General features: G+C 42.6%; 1 protein-coding gene and 1 pseudogene across 26 annotated transcripts in view; one reads left to right on the top strand and one right to left on the bottom strand.

Annotated features, from left to right (window-relative positions):
• Window positions 1-625: 625 nt before the first annotated feature.
• DYRK4 (dual specificity tyrosine phosphorylation regulated kinase 4) overlaps window positions 626-20070 on the bottom strand; it is a 51993-nt gene continuing 32548 nt past the window's right edge. For 14 of the 26 annotated variants that reach the window (XM_021921916.2, XM_021921918.2, XM_021921920.2 and 11 more), the window contains 9 exons: window positions 18055-18191; window positions 17606-17746; window positions 15157-15295; window positions 14538-14619; window positions 9310-9482; window positions 7006-7066; window positions 4129-4258; window positions 1696-1871; window positions 626-990 (listed from right to left, as the gene is read on the bottom strand). In XM_021921916.2, the coding sequence (XP_021777608.1) occupies window positions 749-990; window positions 1696-1871; window positions 4129-4258; window positions 7006-7066; window positions 9310-9482; window positions 14538-14619; window positions 15157-15295; window positions 17606-17746; window positions 18055-18191 (1281 nt within the window). In that variant the 3' untranslated portion in view covers window positions 626-748. Of the gene's footprint in view, window positions 991-1695; window positions 1872-4128; window positions 4259-6091; window positions 6358-7005; window positions 7067-9309; window positions 9483-14537; window positions 14620-15156; window positions 15296-16863; window positions 17518-17541; window positions 17747-18054; window positions 18192-20070 lie in introns of those variants that run through there. The other 12 variants (XM_021921906.2, XM_021921910.2, XM_021921904.2 and 9 more) reach the window with 10 other exon arrangements.
• On the top strand, window positions 10808-12135 carry LOC103875576 (annotated as a pseudogene).

The following is a 20070-nucleotide window of genomic DNA, read 5'->3' as shown; positions in this document are numbered from 1 at the left end:
TTCCCTTCCTTTGGGAAACCTTCCGTCCCTTGCTCTAGTCTAAAGAAGCATCAGTCACAGTGCCTTCACCATCATTGTGGGCTTGGGACCCAGACTGGCCAAGCATCCCAGTCTCCCAGTCACAGTTTCTGTGTCACAATCATTTTGGAGACTCCCTCTTAGCAACGAAGCCGGTATCTTTTGACTGGATATTGGTGGTTAACTTCTGAGCAGGGCCTGTCATCAGGATGAAGTTAACCATAGAGAGAAACAAGGCTAATAGATGAAGAGGGAGTCTGAGCCCTACAACCTCATCTGAATTGCTGACTCCTGCTGTGACTGAAACTACATCTACCCTTTCTGATTCCCCAGTTATATGAGTCAATAAATGTCTTCGGCTGTTTAAACTACTTCTGAATTCAGCTTCTATCATTTTTCAAACAAAAATCTTGACATAGGTTGGCAGTCATGGGCAAGAAGAAAAAAATTTTCTTTTGTGTAAGAGTTCCCTTAATGATGCTACAACATTGAGAGTTAAAAACTACCTGCCCCCTATACACACACAAACACATACAGAATGAATTTAAGTGCAAGGACATCCTTCCCCATCCCTCATAAGAGGAATCATGCCAATTGGCCATATTAATAGAGTTTTTTAAAAATAAACTTTTATGTATTTAAAAAAAACAGTCTGAAGTATTGTACAATATAAGTGCTGTCTTAATACAAATCACTGGTGGAAAGGAGCAGGACATACCCTCAGCAAAGGTCATACAATAGGGGGTAAAATATTTGTGTTCTTGAGGGAGAAGTTTTTGCTCTGTCCCGGGGAGGTCGTGGACACCTCTGCCCCAACAGGTGCCTCTGACTTCTTGGGAGCTTCTACCAGTTGAGGCAGCTGAACAGTGTCAGCTCTGTGCTGGAGAGAGTCCTGCTGATCCCCTGAAGGCTGAACATGCTTCGTGGAGCCATCTTTTGTTTTCTCTGTAGTCTCGTTGGTGATCTCATCTGCTAAAGGAGAGAGAAGACAGAAGGGAACAAGATTCAAGTGTGGATTATATGTTAATTGTCCTTTAGGTTGTACATCACTTAGCGGAAACCATGACTGTGACGATACAAAACCAGTTCATTTGCAAAGCACATTCAACGTTCCAGACATTATTCTAAGCACTGTACGTTCACTAATTCATCTGATCATTTCAGCAACCCTGGAGAATAGGCATGATTCTCATTCTCATAAATGGAGATACTGAGCTACAGAGAGGTTAAGTCCACACCTGATAAGTGGTAGAACCAGAATTTAATCCCCAGGTAACCTGACTCTTAGGACCATCTAGCTAACCACTAGACTATATTGCATATAAAAATTTGCATAATGCCATAATCTGGCACTGACAGAAATTCTAAAGGTAATTATAGGGCATAAAGGGGTGGATGCATTTAATGAAAAGGGGAGGAGGAGAAAGGAAATTGATTATAGGAGAAAGGAAATTGATTATAGGAGAAAAATGGAAAATCCTAACGAGGGGCAAAAAAGATCCAGGCTAATGCCAAATTTCCCAGAAAAGGAAAATCCCAAAGGTAAGAAATAGCAGGATAGTCATGACGTAGCCACAAGAATTACCCCAGGGTGAGGTTACAGAAATTGACATGCAAATCCTTCAGAAATGCTTGGCTTCCTGGACTGTGGGAATAGGACTGGTTGACAGGCTGTACCTTTTTTGCTCGAGTGATGACAGCCTTGAACCTTGTCCTTCCTTGTTTCAGAAGGGAAAAAGGAACTGGATTTCCTCAGGGTCTGGGGCTTGGGCTGTGGCTTGAGGTTCCGAGACTGATGAATCCAAGCATGCTTGAGGGCCTGGTCCGGGGTCATGCGAAGAGAAGGTTCCCATCTGCACCCCAACAAAGCCCCGCATGGGTTATTATTTTACTTCCTTTTAATATATTAAAACATTTTTAAAACCCAATAAAGATTTTTATTTAAGTTATGTTGTTATCTCAAAGATATATCATCACAGAACAGAGATTATGGCATATAACTTAAAAGTACCTGGAAACAACTATTGGAAATAATCTTTCTAGAAGATGTGTATAACAAGCCAGGGAATATATATTACAGTCCAAGTCTTCCAGCATTCCTAGAAATTTCCTTATAAGAAATATTATTTTACAAAAGCTTAATCAATAGGATTTAGGGTTTACTAAGCTAACAATATTAAAAACAGAGATTTGAATTTCCAGACTACAGAACTGGGGCTTCAAAAATATCGCAAGGAGATTTACAGAATTAGAATATTAAGATTTGCAAGGGGACTTGGATATAATCCAATCAAACTTGTAATTCAGTAGCAGAACACATTGACCGAATTACCATCATGGAATCACCCCGCAATTCTTGAGTAATTTCAGTGACAAGACATTAACTCACAGAACCATCTATTCCAATTTTGAAAAACTCTGATTCTTTAAAAGTTCTTGATTTTTATTGTGCCAAAACTGGTTTGCTTCCCAGTAACTTTTACCTAGGTCCTAATTCATCAACCCATTACCATCATACAAAATAACGAATCCTTCTTTTATGGTTCAGTCCTTCAACCATCTGAAAATATTTACATTGCTACTAACTGATAATCATATGACACGGTTTTCACCATCTGGCCACCTTCCTGAAATAAGGATATTTTAGCAGTTGTTTAACTGGTGTCCATCATGGTGGGAACAGCTTCTATAACTGCAGGGAAGACAGTATTAGCATTCTAGACTCATCAAGATCCTAAAACCGCTCAAACTCTCATTTCTGTGTCAAATGAACTGCTGCTAAACATCTCTCCTTTCCTGGACTTTTGGAGTTAGCCTACAACATCTAGACACAGGGCTTTACATTTATGCCTATTGAACTTGGCTCAAAACTTGTAGTCTCTCATTCCAAAGATTTGCTGATTAGCAATATATATATAAGGTAACAGTCCCCATCAGCCCGACTGCCTCTTGCAAGTTATGAGTAATCCGTCCTTTGCACAAAAGAGAAAATAATGTCTTCCTTGGTGCTAAGCTGTGTTCTGGATGGTCGAGGTTTCTAGATAACCCATCTGTCTCAGCAGTTGGTTTCTGTCATTTGTTAAGGTAGGGGTAAAGATGGGGTACAGGATCCTTCTCTACCTTGATTATTCTGATGAGCGAATAGCATGACCCCCTACGATGGGAATACTTTCATCACTACCTCATGGTTCACCCTCTGAGCTACTACCGAAATTCCAGAGTGCACAGATGCCAGAAGAGTATTTTGATAACACCACTCCATCCATCTGGAATAGACTGTGATGATATGGTCTTCTAAAAATACTAAATTAAGGACTGATGGAACTGGAAGGGAGCTTAGGAATACCCTATTGTATAGGAGAGAACACTGAGGCCCAGACAAAAGTGATGACTTGCCAAGTATCACATGGATAATCTACTCGCCACTCTGTGGAGCTAGATTTACCTCTTTAATAGTCGTAAAATAATAAGAATAGCTAACGTTTTCTAAACACCTTTTAAACTGGGCACTGTACTGGGTACTATGACTTAAGTGCAGACCTAATTTCTAAGATTCAAAATATGCATATAGATTGTAAAAAGTTGTACATAATAAATGGTTTACAGCTCACCCTTCCCCTAATTCCCTAATATAAGAGGATTTGGGTACTAAATCATAGGGGGATGGGGACAGGCCCTGAAACCAGTTTAAACTGGATGTGTATGCAAATCATTACAACAAGCACTCAGCAGGTTGGCTTCAGCTCACAGAGCAGAAGAAATTGAGGACTGGCCTACCATCTCACTGTCAGGCAGTGTGAGGCCAGGAAGATGACAAACTCTACCATACACTGTGTATTCCTGGGCAGGTCTCTTAATCTCTTTGAATCCCAACCTCCATACGTGTAAAACAGAACAAATCATCCGCCCTGACAACCACACAGTGGGGAGAGAGAGATGTCTGATGAGACAACAGATGTGGAAGCAATTTGTAGACTTTAAAGCTCTATTGTTAGCATTTCTCGTTACTTTCATAACTATCTCCCAGCCTTAGACTTTCACCAGCGAACGTGTGTCCAAGTACAGCATTTTAGAGGAAACCCAGAGGCAGAGATATCCCAACAAACTCACACCAAACACCTTCTAAGAAAGTCCAGGAAGCTGGTGTCATAGGTTTTCAGCACCATCGTGAGGTCCTTGGAGTCTGGGTATCTTTTCTTCCCCCTGTTGTTGGTTATATTTTTAGGAAAACCTTTGGAATCTGTAGAGATACAACATTCTGTCTTTAGTTTCAGGTGTAAATATTTACTGGTCACATCATGCTGCTTCTTAGAGTGGCCTCTGTAGCTCTTTTGCTCTCTGTCTTACACACTCGCCTCATGCCACATCCCAATAAACACACACACACACACAGTTTGAAATAACCATGTGTAGATTACCCAAGGAATACAATTTACTTTAATAATTGATTTTTTCCTACTATTCAGTGTGTTCTGAACTTCCTTCCCACTACCTCCTCTCCAAAGCAAACAAATAATTCAAATGGTTTAACACCAAGATAAAATAATAATGCTACTGATAATAATAACAATGGTAAAGTAAATCTTAAGTGACAAGGTCCTGTGAAATTGTACAAAGATCCATTTCCTTTTGGATCATGGCCTCAGCCCTCCCACTTCATCCTACCTTGCCCTTTTTACCAATGACCAAAGAAGAATCAAGCTCACAGTCTTATAAATAACAAAGCTCCTAAAGTCATGATCATGTAAGTGTTTTCTTGTACAAGCTTTTCTCACTCTGGCCCTCATTAATCATTCCCTCCATTCCCTTCCTACTGCCTGAGCCACCTAGGCCACCTAAGTATATTATCTTACCAGCCTTGAGACAACACCATTTTGCTGCTAATTGCAGGTATTAACTAGGAGTTGCCAGGGGCTGAGGAGCTGTTGGCAGCCCAAACCTGGGAAAGGGAGTCAAGGACTGAACAACAGTGTTTCCCAAATTCATCTTGTCATGAGAATCACAAGGAGCTGTCATTAAAAACGTCGAATCCTGGGTCCTATCTCAATCTTCCCATAGCTTATAGAAGAGAATCATAGGAATTAGCTTTTCTGCCAAGTCCCCACATGATTCTTACATTTGGATAGAGTTTGGAAAACACTGACGGAGATGCAGTTCTCAGCAACATTCCTTCTTTCACAGGAAGCGAAGACATGGATGTTGCTGCCAAAATCCCGTCACCATCCTAGCGCCTAGTGCTAGTGGTTGAAATAAGGAAGTGGGCGTGCCTATGTCTTCAGCACGTTCCTACGAAGGCGCTCTATGTTCCCCTCCTGCTAGTCCCTACCTGGATGCTATCTCATGAATTCAGTGTTCCAGGCTCAAGATGTATCTTCCCACAATGACTCTGCCTAATCTGAAAGGCTGAATTATTAAGTTGTGGGTAGAAAAAGTATATTTGGGATCCAAAGACCAGTTCCCTTGGTCCATGTGTAAGTTATACTGGGGAGCCAGCCAGATCCTCGGCCGACCGCCAGATTGCTTGTTTTAATGTGTGGGCACCATTCTATGGCAACCAGGACACTGCCCTGCTCAGAGGCAAGGTCTCCAAAGCTCCAGCCATGATACAAGGTGATGTTTAAAAGAATTAACCATTGGAATCAATGGCATGGAACCGACTAATCAGAATGGAAGACAGCCCTGGCACTGGAGTAGGATCATAGAGCACCTCTGCTTGCTTGGCCTTCAGCTGTTAGGTTTTTGGATCATGGAGAGTTTAAGGAGTCCTGGGAGAGGGCCAAGGAGCCTGCAGTTGTGGCAGGGCTCTGTACCACGTGGTTTTTTACCAAATGATACAGAAATAGACAAATTACAACCCCCACGTGGCTGAATCAGTTCATACTGGCCAGCATGACCCAAATCCTTTTATCCTAAAGGATCTCCCCACGACAGTGTTCTGGACCTTCCTACTGATGGGGCAAGTTGTGAACAGAAATTTGCATACACATTCAGAGGTTGCTCGCAGTTGAAAATCGGAGGTGGGAGGGCCAGGAATGTCTGGGATTGTATAGTCAGAGGGAGTCCATGAACAGACCTGATAACCATGGCTGGTGAGAAATGTCACTCCAGGTAGCACGGAGTCCCTGTCTGTGGAGTTCCCTTTTCCTTCTCTTTGGCTTTGCTCCACTTTGCTGATCTTCAGGCCACTCTGGCTGTTTCTATCTGGGACTCTGAGCTTCCTGTGGTTCTTTAAAGGGATTTTAGGTCCGGGACTTGCTGCATCTTTTTGGTGCATGTGCATTGAAAGCCCTGCCTCAGTTGATGCCTTGTGGACCCATCCTTCCATCTTGTATAGGACCACTTAAATAGAAAGGCAGAGGATCACAAAAATCCAGAATTCTGGAAATTATGAGGAGGGGGCAGCCAGGACTGTGGACAAAGTTTACTCCCAACAATCAGACTGATGACACATACATAACTACCAGCCACAACGCATCAAAGCAGAACCAAGTCCTTGCTTAACTGTTGTAATGAACCTGGCACAGTAGGGTCTGGAGGATAAGAAGAATTCTAGCAGGGGAAACAAGATTGCAGCAATGGAATTTTCCACTATTCTGGAAATGAGGCTTCTGCCCTTTGATTTCCCTGCACAGTGCATAGTGTGAGAGGGCAAGTTGCTTGGGAGAGTGGGGAGAGCGTCCAGGAGAGGATGCAGTTACAATATTTTGAGGTTGCAGTATTTGCTGATAGCTCTTCTGAGCAGGGACCTGGCCATTCTCCTCCTCCTGAACATTTTTACCGTCAGACCCCATTCGCACTGTGACTGGCCCATCCCATCTCCATCATGCTATCCGGTTTCCCTGCTCATTATCTTTTACTTCTCTGAAAGAAGCTCTTAATCACAGCCCTTTGGTATGTGGCCAGGGGAAAAGAATGAAATGAGCCTTAAGGTACGGCAGGTGTCTTCAAGGCCTGTGATACCTCATTAGACACACTAGACACACTTACCAAAGAATGTCTGTCTCCTGGAGGCCGTCTGAATGAAGCCGGCTGGCGGCAGACCCAGCACCTTAATAAGGATAATTCAATTGGTTCACTCTTTGTGGGATCACAGATTCAAAGGCTGAGGGGTGGGGCGTACTTTGGCCAAGCTTTGCCTTCTACAGATAAAGATCCAAAGCATTAAGTAATAACATCAGGTCAGTAGCAGAGCAAACCCAGAGCCTGAGCCTTTTAACTCCTAATCCAGGGCTGGTTTCATATCCTAAGAATCAACACTGGCCATGTTATTCTACACAAACATCAGCACCAACTGGGGGTGAGCCATCACTCTTGATAGCAGCCAGATGTCAAATAAACTAGTATACATGCTGCCATGTCGGAATTAAAGAATGATATATCCCACCATGGAGCACTGGAAAGGGAGAAGAAAAGAAGATGAAAAGCACCGGATGAGCATCAGACAATTACAAGACAAAATACCTTCTTGAAAAGAAAAGTGTAGCACCTACTTGTTCATCTTTTCCTACTGCAACTTGGAGGGGCACACAGAGATAAGGAAATTACAGTGTGGGTCACCTACCCTTGCGGCTCGGTTCCCAGTCATAATCCACGCATTATCCTGCTCTTCTGTTCCTCAGACCCTTTGACACGGAGGTCAAGAGGAAGCTGAGTCAGTTCTGGGGCTGTAAGAAAGTTGAAACATAGGCCCCATTCTCTTTGGTAATGGAAGCAGGAGCGGCCTGGGAATGCTTTATAAAATCATACATTATCAACCTTAGAAGCCATCTACTCTGCTCCCCTCATTTTATAGTCCAGAGCCGGGAAATGACTAGGCAAAAAGACAGAGCCAGGACTAAGACCCCAGGTTTAATGACTCGCAGGCCAGTTTTCATTCCACCGCAGCTATTTTTACCTAAGTTATTTTAATATTTTATTATTAGTTTCAATCATGAAATGAAATTATCTATGTTTAGTCATTCTCAAGGCTATGTGTGTTTCTCTATCTGTAACTTTGAGACAATCTGGAAAACAGAAATTTGGCAAAGATATAGATAGATAGATAGATAGATAGATAGATAGATAGATAGATAGATAGATAGACAGACAGACAGACAGATAGCCAGCCAGCCAACCAGCCAGCTAGCTTGGTGTTTGCACACAAAATATCTGTGTTCACTGGGAAAATCCTTAAATGTAAAATTTTAAATTTTTAAGGTTATTTTTCTATTTTGTCTAATTTAGTTCCATAACAAGATGACTTTCAAGTGAAAGCATAGTAGATATAATTAATAATCATATAAAGAGTCTTGGTAAAGCCTTGCTATAGGGAGATAGTTTTCCCAGAAAACTGTCATTTCCCATAATGAATGACTAATGCCTGAACAATATACATATTTTGAAGTCCAATAATTTCCAATTCTTGTTTTCAACATTTTAATCGGGGTGTCAGCTGACAGGTTGGTAAACATAATTTTAGACGACAGATCACCATTTGAGTCTTACATAGAACTCAAAAGGAGTCACCGAATTAGACGACATTAATTAGAACAGGCTTCCTCACTGGGTTCACATCTACACCACCAAGCAATTGGAATCACATTGATCCTGAGCCCCGGCATTCTAGCAAGAAGCATTATTCACCTATGGGCATAGGCATTAACTGGAAAAAGAAAACCCAGTTCTATTCATTTTTCTAAGAGCTGTACACCCAATAAGATTTCACATTTTATTTTCAATCATTATCAAAATTTGCACACCAGATATATTTTAATGGTAACTTACCAAAAAGAAATTTTTACACATGAAGCTTACGGTATCAGGAAACGTTTAAAGCTATAATGATTGACAGAAGTTTCTAAACATAAACGTATATTAAATTAGAATAAAATTCCGTGGAGGAAGTAGAAGAAAGAGTAGAAACAAAAAGCAAAAAAGAACAAAGTAAAATAAATGCACAACTCTTGAGAACTTGTTCACATACTTTCAGATGGATTTTAATGGGTGTCATGTCAGTCTGGTTTTGTATTCTTTTCGATATTTTTGAAAGAGTGGTGTAACGGTTTTATTTTAAAACGTCACTATTTACAATATGATGGAAATGACATCCTCTGCAACTATTTAAAGTTATGATAAAAATGTTACATGTCGACTTGACAAGTACAAGGGAGTACACAATGTCAAAACTACTTTTAGGAAGTACCCACAACACAAAGGATGCAGGCCATGGTCCTGGGAGAGTCTGATGCAGCCCAGTGTCTGAAGGCCAAGCCCATGGTCTCCGTGGGAGCCGACCGCCAGCCCTCCCCGTACCTCCATGATGCAGGCCAGCTGCTCCACCTCATTCTCCCCGGGGAACAGGGGGTAGCCCGTGTACAACTCTGCCATGATGCAGCCCAGGCTCCACATGTCAATGGCCATGTCGTACGGGTGGCCCAGGATCACTTCTGGGGATCGGTAGAACCGGCTTTGGATGTACGTGTATACTGCGGAGGCAAAGTGAGAAAAACCTGGTGGGAAAACCTTCCTCCTCTCCAGAACATTCTCCCCCAGGACACCTCAGTTCGACTGCGCCCCCGCTGGCGGGGAAAGGGAAGTGCAGCTGGCCAGCACTCAGAACTCTCATTACACATTAACAGCATATCCGCACAGCAATCTGATTCTCAAGGAGGTGTTATTGTCCCTGCTTTATTGATAACGAACTCCAACGTAGGCATTGTTGTAGGAAAGTGAATTTCAGTCAGCCAAGTTTATAACAAACAAACAAAACATAAGACTAAGTTTTCAAACTGTCAAATTAATTTGGGGTAGACGGCTTCTGAGCCTTGTGACTTGGCAAGGGAAGAGGCATATCAAGTTAGAAAGGGAGCGTGCAAAGTGTATATTCAATATAGTATGTGCACTTGTTGTAGAGAAAGAAAAATCTCAACGGATGAGGATGAACAGACTGAAGTCGAAGAAATGGAACACGGTAGTTATTTCCACATAACTGGGGTTGCTGGTTACCTGGGGAGGAGCAGGGATTCTGTAACCACTTTTCTGTTGTTTAAATTGGTTATTGTCAGAACATAATTCTGTGATTTAAAACAAAATAGAGATTTAATAAAAATAATGTTTATATCCTGCCTGCTTCCCAAATGTATTTGTGATACTTTGCAAAGTACATATGCACAGAGTATTTTAGAACACAGATTTAATGGTATTTACTACATTATGTTTAGTATGTGCCAGGCACGATTCCAAGTACTTTTATAGATAAGCCCTTTCAACTCTTACATTAATTCTGTGAAGCAAGTAGTATTATTGCCTCCAATTTAAAGAAGAGAAAACTGAGGCATACAGAGGTTAAAATGTCAAGGTTACTCAGCTATAAGTGACAGAGCTGGGATTTGAGAGTAGACAGTCCAGTTCTAGTATCTGCCTCACAGTTAAAATAAAGATAAAAAAAGAAGTCAGAAAATATGCAAAGGGGGCAATGACTGCTAGAAATGAAGGATAAAATAATTACAAATTCAGCTCTGAGCATCTTGGCAGCCAAGATAAATGACAACTGATAAGTTACACAACTTTCAACATCTGAGAAGAGAAAACATACAAGTTCTTTGTAGGAAGCATTATTTTTTAGCTGGAATTTCTCATAGGATTCATACATAAGAGACATAAAGGTCTTATGTCCTCAAAAATTGATCTGCCAGAGAGAGGCCTGGATGGAAGACACAGTGGCATGCTGTTGCCATGGCAGCGTGGTCCTGGCTGCTGCCGAGGCAAGTGCCAGGGTCTCCCTTGCCTCAATGTGAAGAGTTTAGAAAGAGGAGGAGAGCAGAACACCCTGGCCGTCTCCGTGGCCCCAGCCACCGCATTTTACACAGCCAGGAGGGAGACAGAGGGAGAGAAGGGAAGGACGATGCAGAGCGGAAATATTAATGGTGGGAGAGAGCAAAATGAATGAAAATAAAGATACTGATTCAAAAGAAAGTGAAAAGAATACAAAAGTGACTCTGAAAAGGACCTGGAGTGGTTAACTAATGAAAATGAAAAAAGTGATGCCAGCATAATAGAGATGGCTTGTGAGAAGGAAGAGAATATTAACTAAGACTTCAAAGAGAATGAAACAGTAATAGAACACACCAAACAGCTTTCTCATCCTGACAAATCTTTGCAGGCTGAGGTCCCACCGAGAAGAAATGACTTGATTTCTGTTCCAAGCGTTCAACCTTTGGATCCCATATCAGATTCAGATAGTGAAAACTCTTTCCAGGAATCCAAACTAGAAAGCAGAAAGACTTGGAGGAGGAAGAGGATGAGGAAGTAAGGAGATATATTATGGAGAAAGTTGTACAAGCTAACAAGCTTCTACAGAATCAAGAACCTGTAAATGATAAAAGGGAGCAAAAACTTAAGCTCAAGGACAAATTAGTTGATCTGGAAGTTCTTCCACTAAAAGACACTAATACTTACAAAAATTATTTTGAAAATGAAAGGATTATGTTTGGGAAACTGTCACAGTTATGTATTTCCAATGATTTGGGACAAGTAAATGTGCTCCTGTCACTTACTAATGGAAGCTGTGAAATAAACAAGGATAGGACAATACTGGTGGAGAGAGATGGAAAATTTGAACTTCTGAGTTTACAAGACATTGAGAGTCTGGGGTTTTTGCCTCCCAATAATAATGCAAACAGTACAGAAAATGACCCTCAGCAGTTGTTACCCAGATCTTCCAACTCCTGTGTCAGTGGCATCAAGAAAGAAGATTCTGCAGGAAAGATTGATGCTGTCACTCACTCATCAACAGAAGAGCTGCTGGCTTATATCCCTCAGCCACCACTCAACTGCAAGACTTGTCTAACTCAGATCGAAGTAAAGGGAATGGGAAATCTAATCAGGACAGAGTCTGCACATATCTCACCAGTGACCACAACATACTGTCTCTCCCCTTGACAGAACGACAAAAACAACTAGAACAACAGACAGAAAAGCTGAAAGGAGAGGAAGAGCAACAGAAAATAGAAGAAGAGAAAGAAAAAAAAAAAGAGGGAGAACGACATGGTATTTAAAGCATGGTTGCAAAAGAAAAGAGAGCAGGTCTTAGAAATGAGGAGAATTCAGCAAGCAAAGCAAATTGAAGACGAACAGTAGAGTAAGCAAAACTCTGAAAAATAAGTTCATACAGATACAAAAGCTGAACTTATTTACAGAAGGGAGTCTGGATATCAGACTAACAGCCTATGAAAGAAGTAGAAAAGTGGTTCAAGAACTCCTCTTGCAAAAGATGCAACATGCAGATGACTTTCCAAGCAGGTTCTAAGAGGCCTTGTGAAAAGAAAATGATTCCCATTTTCTTCAGACTTTGATGGAACAGAAAATAGAAAAGGTCAATTCATTTTTTCAAGACGTAACTTTGGTATTCAAACAGGACAAAGATACACACACACGTGAAAAAAAACCCTACAGACTGGTCTCACTTAAGACTAGACATATAGAAATCTTATGTAAATCTTTAGCAAATTAAAGACACCAAATTATTTAATTTAAAAAAATTTTAAAAATTGAAAATCCAAGAGAAAATTTTAAAAATCATCCATATCCTTACTAAAAAAAAAGATATATATGTAAAGCAAAAGTTGAAAATTCAACCCTAAGCTCTTCCAAGCTCATCTCCAGTGATAACCACTTTTAACAGTGTGGTGCAAATCCTTTTCTATCTTATTTATATATTTACATGTCAAAAGTTTCATTATTCAGTTTTTTTCACTTACTTCATCATGGAGATCTTTCTAGGCCATTACATTTAAATCTCTCTTTTCAAATAGCTGCGTGGTATAACAGTGTTAATTTATTAAACCATTCTTCATTTGTAGATGTTTAGGTTGGTTCCAATGTTGCGCTACTTAACAGTGCATTAGTGAAGATGTACATTCTATGGGAACATCTGTAACCTGTAGGCAGGTTCCTCAGAGGGGAATTTATAATTTTTGAAGGTTTAGAGTGAAATGTTTGGTTAAAGATGCAAAAGTAACTTCCCAAAAGACAATATGAATTTATAGTTCCTCCAACAATGTGTGAGAGTGAATGGCTAACACTGCATGTGGTGCATCAACTTATTTTTTTCTTCAAATTAATAATATACCTGCTTGTATATGAGCACGTGTGAGAAATAATAAGAAATAGATATAGGACTGTACCCCTAGGTTTTGGCACAGAGCTCCTAAAACCTTTTTAATTTCTTGAGTGATAGGGGTTCTACATGTATCTCTTGTTCTAATAATTGACCTTTTGTCCTGGCTTCTGACATAGAGCTCCTAATCCTTTGGAACTTCTTAGGTGATAGGACTCTCTTTGTTCTAATGAGATGACTCTTGGTGGACTCCTGAATAGGGGCTGCTTGCCAGAAAGACTAAGCCATGATTAGAAGCTTGGAACTTTCAGTTCTAACTCCTTTGTTGGAGGAAGGGGGAGAGGGCTAGAAATTGAGTTAATAATCTCAATGACTATGTGATGAAACCTTCATAAAAATCCCCAAGCTGCAGGATTCAGAGAGTTTCCAGAGTATGGGAAATGTGGTATTGGGTGGGCGGCGTGCCCCCAAGAGGGCATGGAAGCTTCACACCCCTTCCAAATATTTTGCCTTGTGTATCTCTCATCTGTGTCTTTTATCATATTCTTTATTAATAAACTTGTAAGTGTTTTTTCCTGAAAAAAAATTGATCTGCCTAACATTTGGAAACATCCGTCTAGTAATCCTTTCTTCAGCCTCAGGAAGCTTCCTCTGACAGCCCTTGTCACCTTAAAGGCTGGTCCCAAAGTCGCTCTGTTGTGTATCTTTAACACAGCCTGTGTACATCTCTAATTGTTGTAGTCACCATATTATTTTTATCTTTCTGTCTCTTACATTAGATCGTAAGCAACCTGAGGGCAGGGAATGTTCATTTTTTGTTCCTGGTACCCAGGACAGTGACTGACACAAAACAGATCATAAATGTCTGTTGAATGGTACATGTTGTCTATAGCGAACCTGATAGAAGCCAAAAGAACACAATATTGAATCAAGTTCAGTAAACGCTGTGAAAATGTACTCCAGAGCTACTTTTTGGATCCTAGCTTGAAAAAGTATAAAACCTAGAGGATCTGGGGCAGCGAATTCCAAGCTTCAGAATGACTATGGTTTCTGAAGTGCAGACTCCTAGCTACTTCCCAGAAATTTGGATTAGGAACTTGCGGTGTGAGGCCCTGGAAACTATCATTTTTCAGAGCCCCAAAGCAATTCAGATACACATTGAGTTAGTTTTGGGACTCACTGTTCTTGGATAATTCCATATCCACAGAATATGAGAGCTTGAAAGCACCCTTTTAGTACTTGGATACAACTTTCTCATTTTATAGATGAGGAAACTTGGGCTCAGAGAAGTGAAGCACCTTGTTCAGAATCAGACTGGTAGTGGTGATAGCTGAGCCCAGGTTAGAAGCCGGGTGACCTTGTATGTGAAGCGAGAGAAATTGCAATAGGAAAACTCAGATGACGGGACTGGCGTGGGGCCTACCTTTCTGGTGTTCATAACAGCTTGATCCAAAGTCAATGACTTTAACAGAGACTTGGCCCTTTTGGTACAGCACTATATTTTCCTAGAGAGAAGAAAAGACATATGTCAAGCTACAGTAATGCTGCCCTAGGCCCTCTGCTTACCTTAATACTCCCCATCCTTCAGGGCCCAGTTCAAATATGACCACCTCCATGGGCCTCCTCCCACTTCCTCTCCAAAATCTCATCATCCTCCCCTCTGACTTCCCAGTTGATTTGTGGTCGGTATTTCTCTTTTGGACCTCATAGTCACTGCTTTGCAGAGTTTCTTTTGCATATATTTTGTCACTTTCCCCCTGTTGATTCTGTAACTCCTGAAGATTGTGACTTTATTTTTATCTTCTTTGGCACCTGGTTCTAGGCCTCGCTTGCATGGCCTTAGAAATGCCATTGACTGAATTTGTTTGACATTCGCATTAAATGCCGCCCTTGACATACATACTGCCATGACAATAGAGCACACACACACAAAAAAAGGTCAAAGGCAATGCTTTGATTGGAGTTTGTGATTCTTACGCAGCCTAGGGAATAGAATGGGTATTTCCAGAGTGTTTCCGTGGCAGGACGGAGGTGGTACTCACGGGCTTGAGATCGCAGTGAATGATTTTCTCTACAGAAAGCATTTGCAAGCACTTCAAAACAGAGAGAGTGAAACGCCGAACTATCGACAGACTGAAGCCTTGAAAGTTGTTATTCTTCATCAACTCATACAAGTTGATTCTGGAAAAGAGAGGAGAAAAGTGAAGCCTATGGGTGTAAAAAAATATAGAAGGCTGAATTTGAACCTGCAAACAATCTTGTATCACCTGGTTTCCCTCTAGTAGCAGGCAAGCCTCAGACCAGGAGGCAGGGCTTTCATGCCCTTATAGACTCAGCTTTCCCGCTGAATCATGGTGGGCCCAGGGTGAAACCGTGTCAGACTCTCAGATGTCCCCTCATTTCTCATGTGACAAGGCCACTGAAGCACTTTGTTATGTGGGTGGGTTAAGAGGTTGGCCCAAACTTCTGCAATAGTCATAGTTCCTCAGGCCCTTGGGAGGGACCCAGGAAACCCACCGGTCACTTAAACAAGCAGCCACTGCTGCCCGGGCCTAATAAGGGCTGTCTAAGGACATCAGGTTCCTGACAAGTAAGGAACAAGAGAGTGGGCAGATGGGGGCTGAGGCCAGAGGGAGCCCCTGCTCCTCCCAAAGTGTGGCTGTTTGGTCTCACCTAACTGTTCCCTTGAGAAATGCAAGCTCGCTCTTGCCAGAGAATCTGAAATTCTCTAGGGTGACAGAAGCCTACTGAATGATATGACATCTATAGACTTACGAATGTTAGAAACTAATATTAATACAATGCATTTGAAGAATAAATATTTATTTGTGAGCTGCCAGATGAAACCTCTGTGCAAGCTGTGAGATGGGGAGAGAAGGGAAAGAGCATGACCCCAAAATGGCTTTTCAGCAAACTTCTGCTGGTCCCTCCTCATCTTCCATTCCTAAGATCATCTAGCTTTGGTAGTATTTAGCAAGTCACTCGTTCTTAATGTTTTCTTAGAGATGGGGTCTTGCTATGTTGTCCACGATGGTCTCAAACTTTTGGACTCAAGTGACCTCCCAACTTGGCCTTCCAAGATGCTGAGATTACAGGTGAGAGTCACCACGCCCAGCCAGAGCCATTCTTTTTTTTTTTTTTTTTTGACAGAGTCTTGCTCTGTTGCCCAGGCTGGAGTGCAGTGGTACAATCTCAGCTCACTGCAACCTCTGCCTCCTACGTTCAAGCGATTCTCCTGCCTCTGCCTTCCGAGTAGCTGGGATTACAATCACACACCACTACGCCCAGCTATTTTTAGTAGAGATGGGGTTTTTAGTAGAGACGTGTTTTTAGTAGAAATGGGGTTTCACCCTGTTGGCCAGGCTGGTCTCGAACTCCTGACCTCAAGTGATCCACCCGCCTCCGCCTCCCAAAGTGCTGGGATATAGGCGTGAGCCATCACACTGGCCACCATTCATTCTTGAGGGCTGCAATGGAGATGTGAGACTTGGCTCTGGCCCCATCCTGACTAGTCACCTGGGCAACTCCCTCATCTCTCTGAGCTTTGGATCCCCCTGCACACCCTGGCCCTCTGACCTCCCAGAGCTCTTTTAAGCACAATGACATCCTAACTGTGCACTGGGATTCATGGCCAAGAAAGGTAGACCGAGCTGTCCATTTGGCCACAGAGAAGATAATTTACCTCTGCATATCAGAGACTCGACCACGCTTTGGAATAGCCGGAAATGGTGAGGAGAGTGTCACCTTACCTGCTAATTCAAATGTAGCTGGTTCCTAGAGTTTCACCATCAGCAGCGGTGTCCTGGGAGCCCTGAGCTACCAGCTTGCTGAATCCAGTAACACTCTGAGAGCTCAGCCCTGCTTGTTCTCCTTTGCTAAATGCATTCTGGGTTTCTAGTGTTATATAAATTGCATCAGATGGTCTTCCCAGAGAGAATAATCATCAAATTAGCATGCCCTTGCGATTGGCATGCCTCGTCAGCTCCAATATTCAGCCAGGCCATGCCAATCTATTTAAGTCAGGCTCTGCTCTCTTACCAAAAATATCTGCTCTTGTCCTTATTTACTCAAAATCAAAACCCTTTTCCCACTCTGAGCAGCCAGCGGCCTATCCCTTTAGGTTTCCGCCTCTGCATGATCAGGCCAGAAAGCCCACGAGTGGGGAATATGACAGCAAACAAAGAAAAGTCCTTTTTGACTATTTTGGTTTAGCTCTTGAGGAAAGAGGCCTTGTTTTGGTCATGTCACCTGGCTCAGTACCCACCCCAGGGAAGTGCATCACGGGGAGGCTGACAGGTGACAGGCATACCAAGATTGCCTGCTTTCATCGCAGCCTCCCTGCTCCTGGGCCTTCTGGATAACTAAGTGACTGTCATGAACATTCTAGTTATTAAATATTCACATCCAGAAAAATCTAGCGTTCTGACCTCAAACACTATCACTTAGGTAACTTTTCCAGAGGAAATGAGTTAAGAAGAAAAGGCAGCTGACCCCAGGAGCTCAAAGGTGATGCAGAAGTGATTGCGAAAGTAGAAAAAGTCCTTCATATGCACCACATTGTAGGTGTTGTCTTTGTCCTTCTTTCTGAGAGCTTCCAGGATCTTCAGCTCCACCAGGGCCTGCTGGTGAAATCTGAGGGGATTGGGAGTGGCAGGCAGGGTGGGAAATGAGGACAGAAACATCAGTGTCAGGTCCCACTGCAGCAGTCAGTCAGCCCCTCCCCATGACCCCAGCAAGACTGTCTAGTGGCAGGAAGCACTAAAAACACCATACTCTCGCCTCCTCTTTGCCCCCTCATGGAATCAGACAGGTAGAAAGAGAAAAGGTAAAACAAAAGGGAAGATCGGAGGCAGAGGCAGAGTCAGGAAGGGCTGGCATTCTGCAGGGGCCAGAGTCACACAGTCCCTCTTCTGTGGCCTATGTCATCCCCCAAGCCACACCTCTTCTTGTTCCTGATGATTTTCAGGGCCACCAGCTCATTGTTTTTGTGATCCAAGCACTTGGCCACCTGTCCAAAGGACCCCTTCCCGATCATCTCCAGAACCTCATAGCGGTAGGCAATGTGATCATGCAGGACCTGTGGAAGCCAGGCCAGAGGTGAAGAGCAAAGCCATGGGCTCCCGGGCCTTCCTGGCATGGGGCCCTGGCATTCCCACCCCCAGATTACGGCTCACTCCTAGAGGAATTTTCTAACTGCACGGGGCACTTGTGGGACTCTCGCTCTCATCTCATTGCGACTGTAATGGGGAGCTTGCTGGCTGGATTCTGGGCCACCCATGTGGTGCCAGGGGAAGTCCCACAGGCTTGATCCATGTCAAGCAGCACAAAGAACACTGGATGGTTTTAGGAAATTTGGGATCTAGTCCCAGTATTGTAGTTCCAGTTCTAGTCCTCCAGTTTTCTGCATGTTTCAGGACCTATAAAGTAAGAGGGTTGGACAAAGTGGCCCTGAAAGTCCCTTTCAGTTTGGACATTTTATGAGTCTTGAAGTTAAGCAGCATCTCTGGTTTGGAGAAAGTTTTGTTTCTGACCCCTGATATGTCTCTATCTATCAGAGAAGGCATTAGGTCTGCTCTGCCTCTTCCTGGCCAAATTTGATTCTCCTTCGGGCTCACTGGGATTTAATCCTATCCTGGAGTTAGCAGTACAGAACTTGGACCTTTCTTGGTGAAGAGAAATATTTCAAGAGCCAGAATCACCCATGTCTCTCCCTATGCTGGAAACTAGAGAGCAGGGGGTTAATCAAAACCACAGGAAATGTTCTATTAAAAAGACTTCAGCTTCAGACAAGCAGTTTATCCATTTTGAGCTGCAGTGCTGTTGTCTGTAAACTGAAGATGCTGGATAAGATTATCTCTAAGGTCCTCAAGCTCTGTGGGTCTCTGATTTCTAGTGTTACACTCATGAGTTTGGGAGAGGTGAAGGATTAAGTGTTTGTGTACAAGTCCTCAGGATGTGTTTGAGAATGTGCGCTGGGCGTCGGTTCATATGGGAGGAATCTAGACTGAATTTGAACACGTACAACTTTCCTGATCTATGGATGTAGGTTAGTCTACTTGTAAGGGTCTGTCATGAGAATGTATGGGAAAAGGACAGGGACAGGATCCACACCCATGTGGCTATAAAATTACATATGTGTTTTCTTAGCATTTGTGCTTGCCTTCTGCATGCTACCACTTAGTGTCATAATCGTTCATTCGCATGTCAACTTTGACATTGATTATGGTTACCTGAAAGCAAGAACCATTTTGTATTCATTTGTGATAGCTTCCTTTATATTTCCAGAGTCTAGTAGATGCCCAAGTTTATGATAGATTATCAATACATAGGCATTCAATTAACATTTGTTGACAAAATAAAGTGAGAATGCAGCTGTGTTGCTTGCTTGGGAATTTGGCTATGTGCAGTATGTATTTGTGTGTGTACTGGAATGCAATAAGGATGGTGATTTTTAGCTTACAGAGAACACACATTATCCCTTTCTTCCCTACAACACCCTCCCCCACCAAAAAAAAAAAAAAAAAAGGCTTTTCTAAGATTTGAGACTGAAGAACTGAGTTCCAATGAATTAATTTAAAAGTAGTACTGACACCCTTAGGGAATTCTCTAGAGACCCTAGGCTCAGGTAGGGTGGAGCAGAGGAGGGAGCAGGGAGGGAGGGGTTGAGGAGGTCTCGCTGAATCAGAGTTAAGATTTATATTGGAGATTCCCAGCCGGGCACAGTGGCTCACACCTGTAATCCCAGCCCTTTAGGAGGCCAAGGCAGACGGATCACCTGAGGTCAGGAGTTTGAGACCAGCCTGACCAACACAGTGAAATCCTGCCTCTACTAAAAATACAAAAATCAGTCAGGCATGGTGGCGGGCACCTGTAATCCCTGCTACCCTGGAGGCTGAAGCAAGAGAATCGCCTGAACCCAGGAGGTGGAGGTTGCAGTGAGCCGTTCACACCACTGC

This window comes from Papio anubis, chromosome 9, assembly GCF_008728515.1.
Source record: "Papio anubis isolate 15944 chromosome 9, Panubis1.0, whole genome shotgun sequence".
NCBI classification, from domain to species: domain Eukaryota; kingdom Metazoa; phylum Chordata; class Mammalia; order Primates; family Cercopithecidae; genus Papio; species Papio anubis.
Note: the sequence above shows the minus strand (reverse complement) of the source record. Positions and strands in the feature narration are given on the sequence as shown.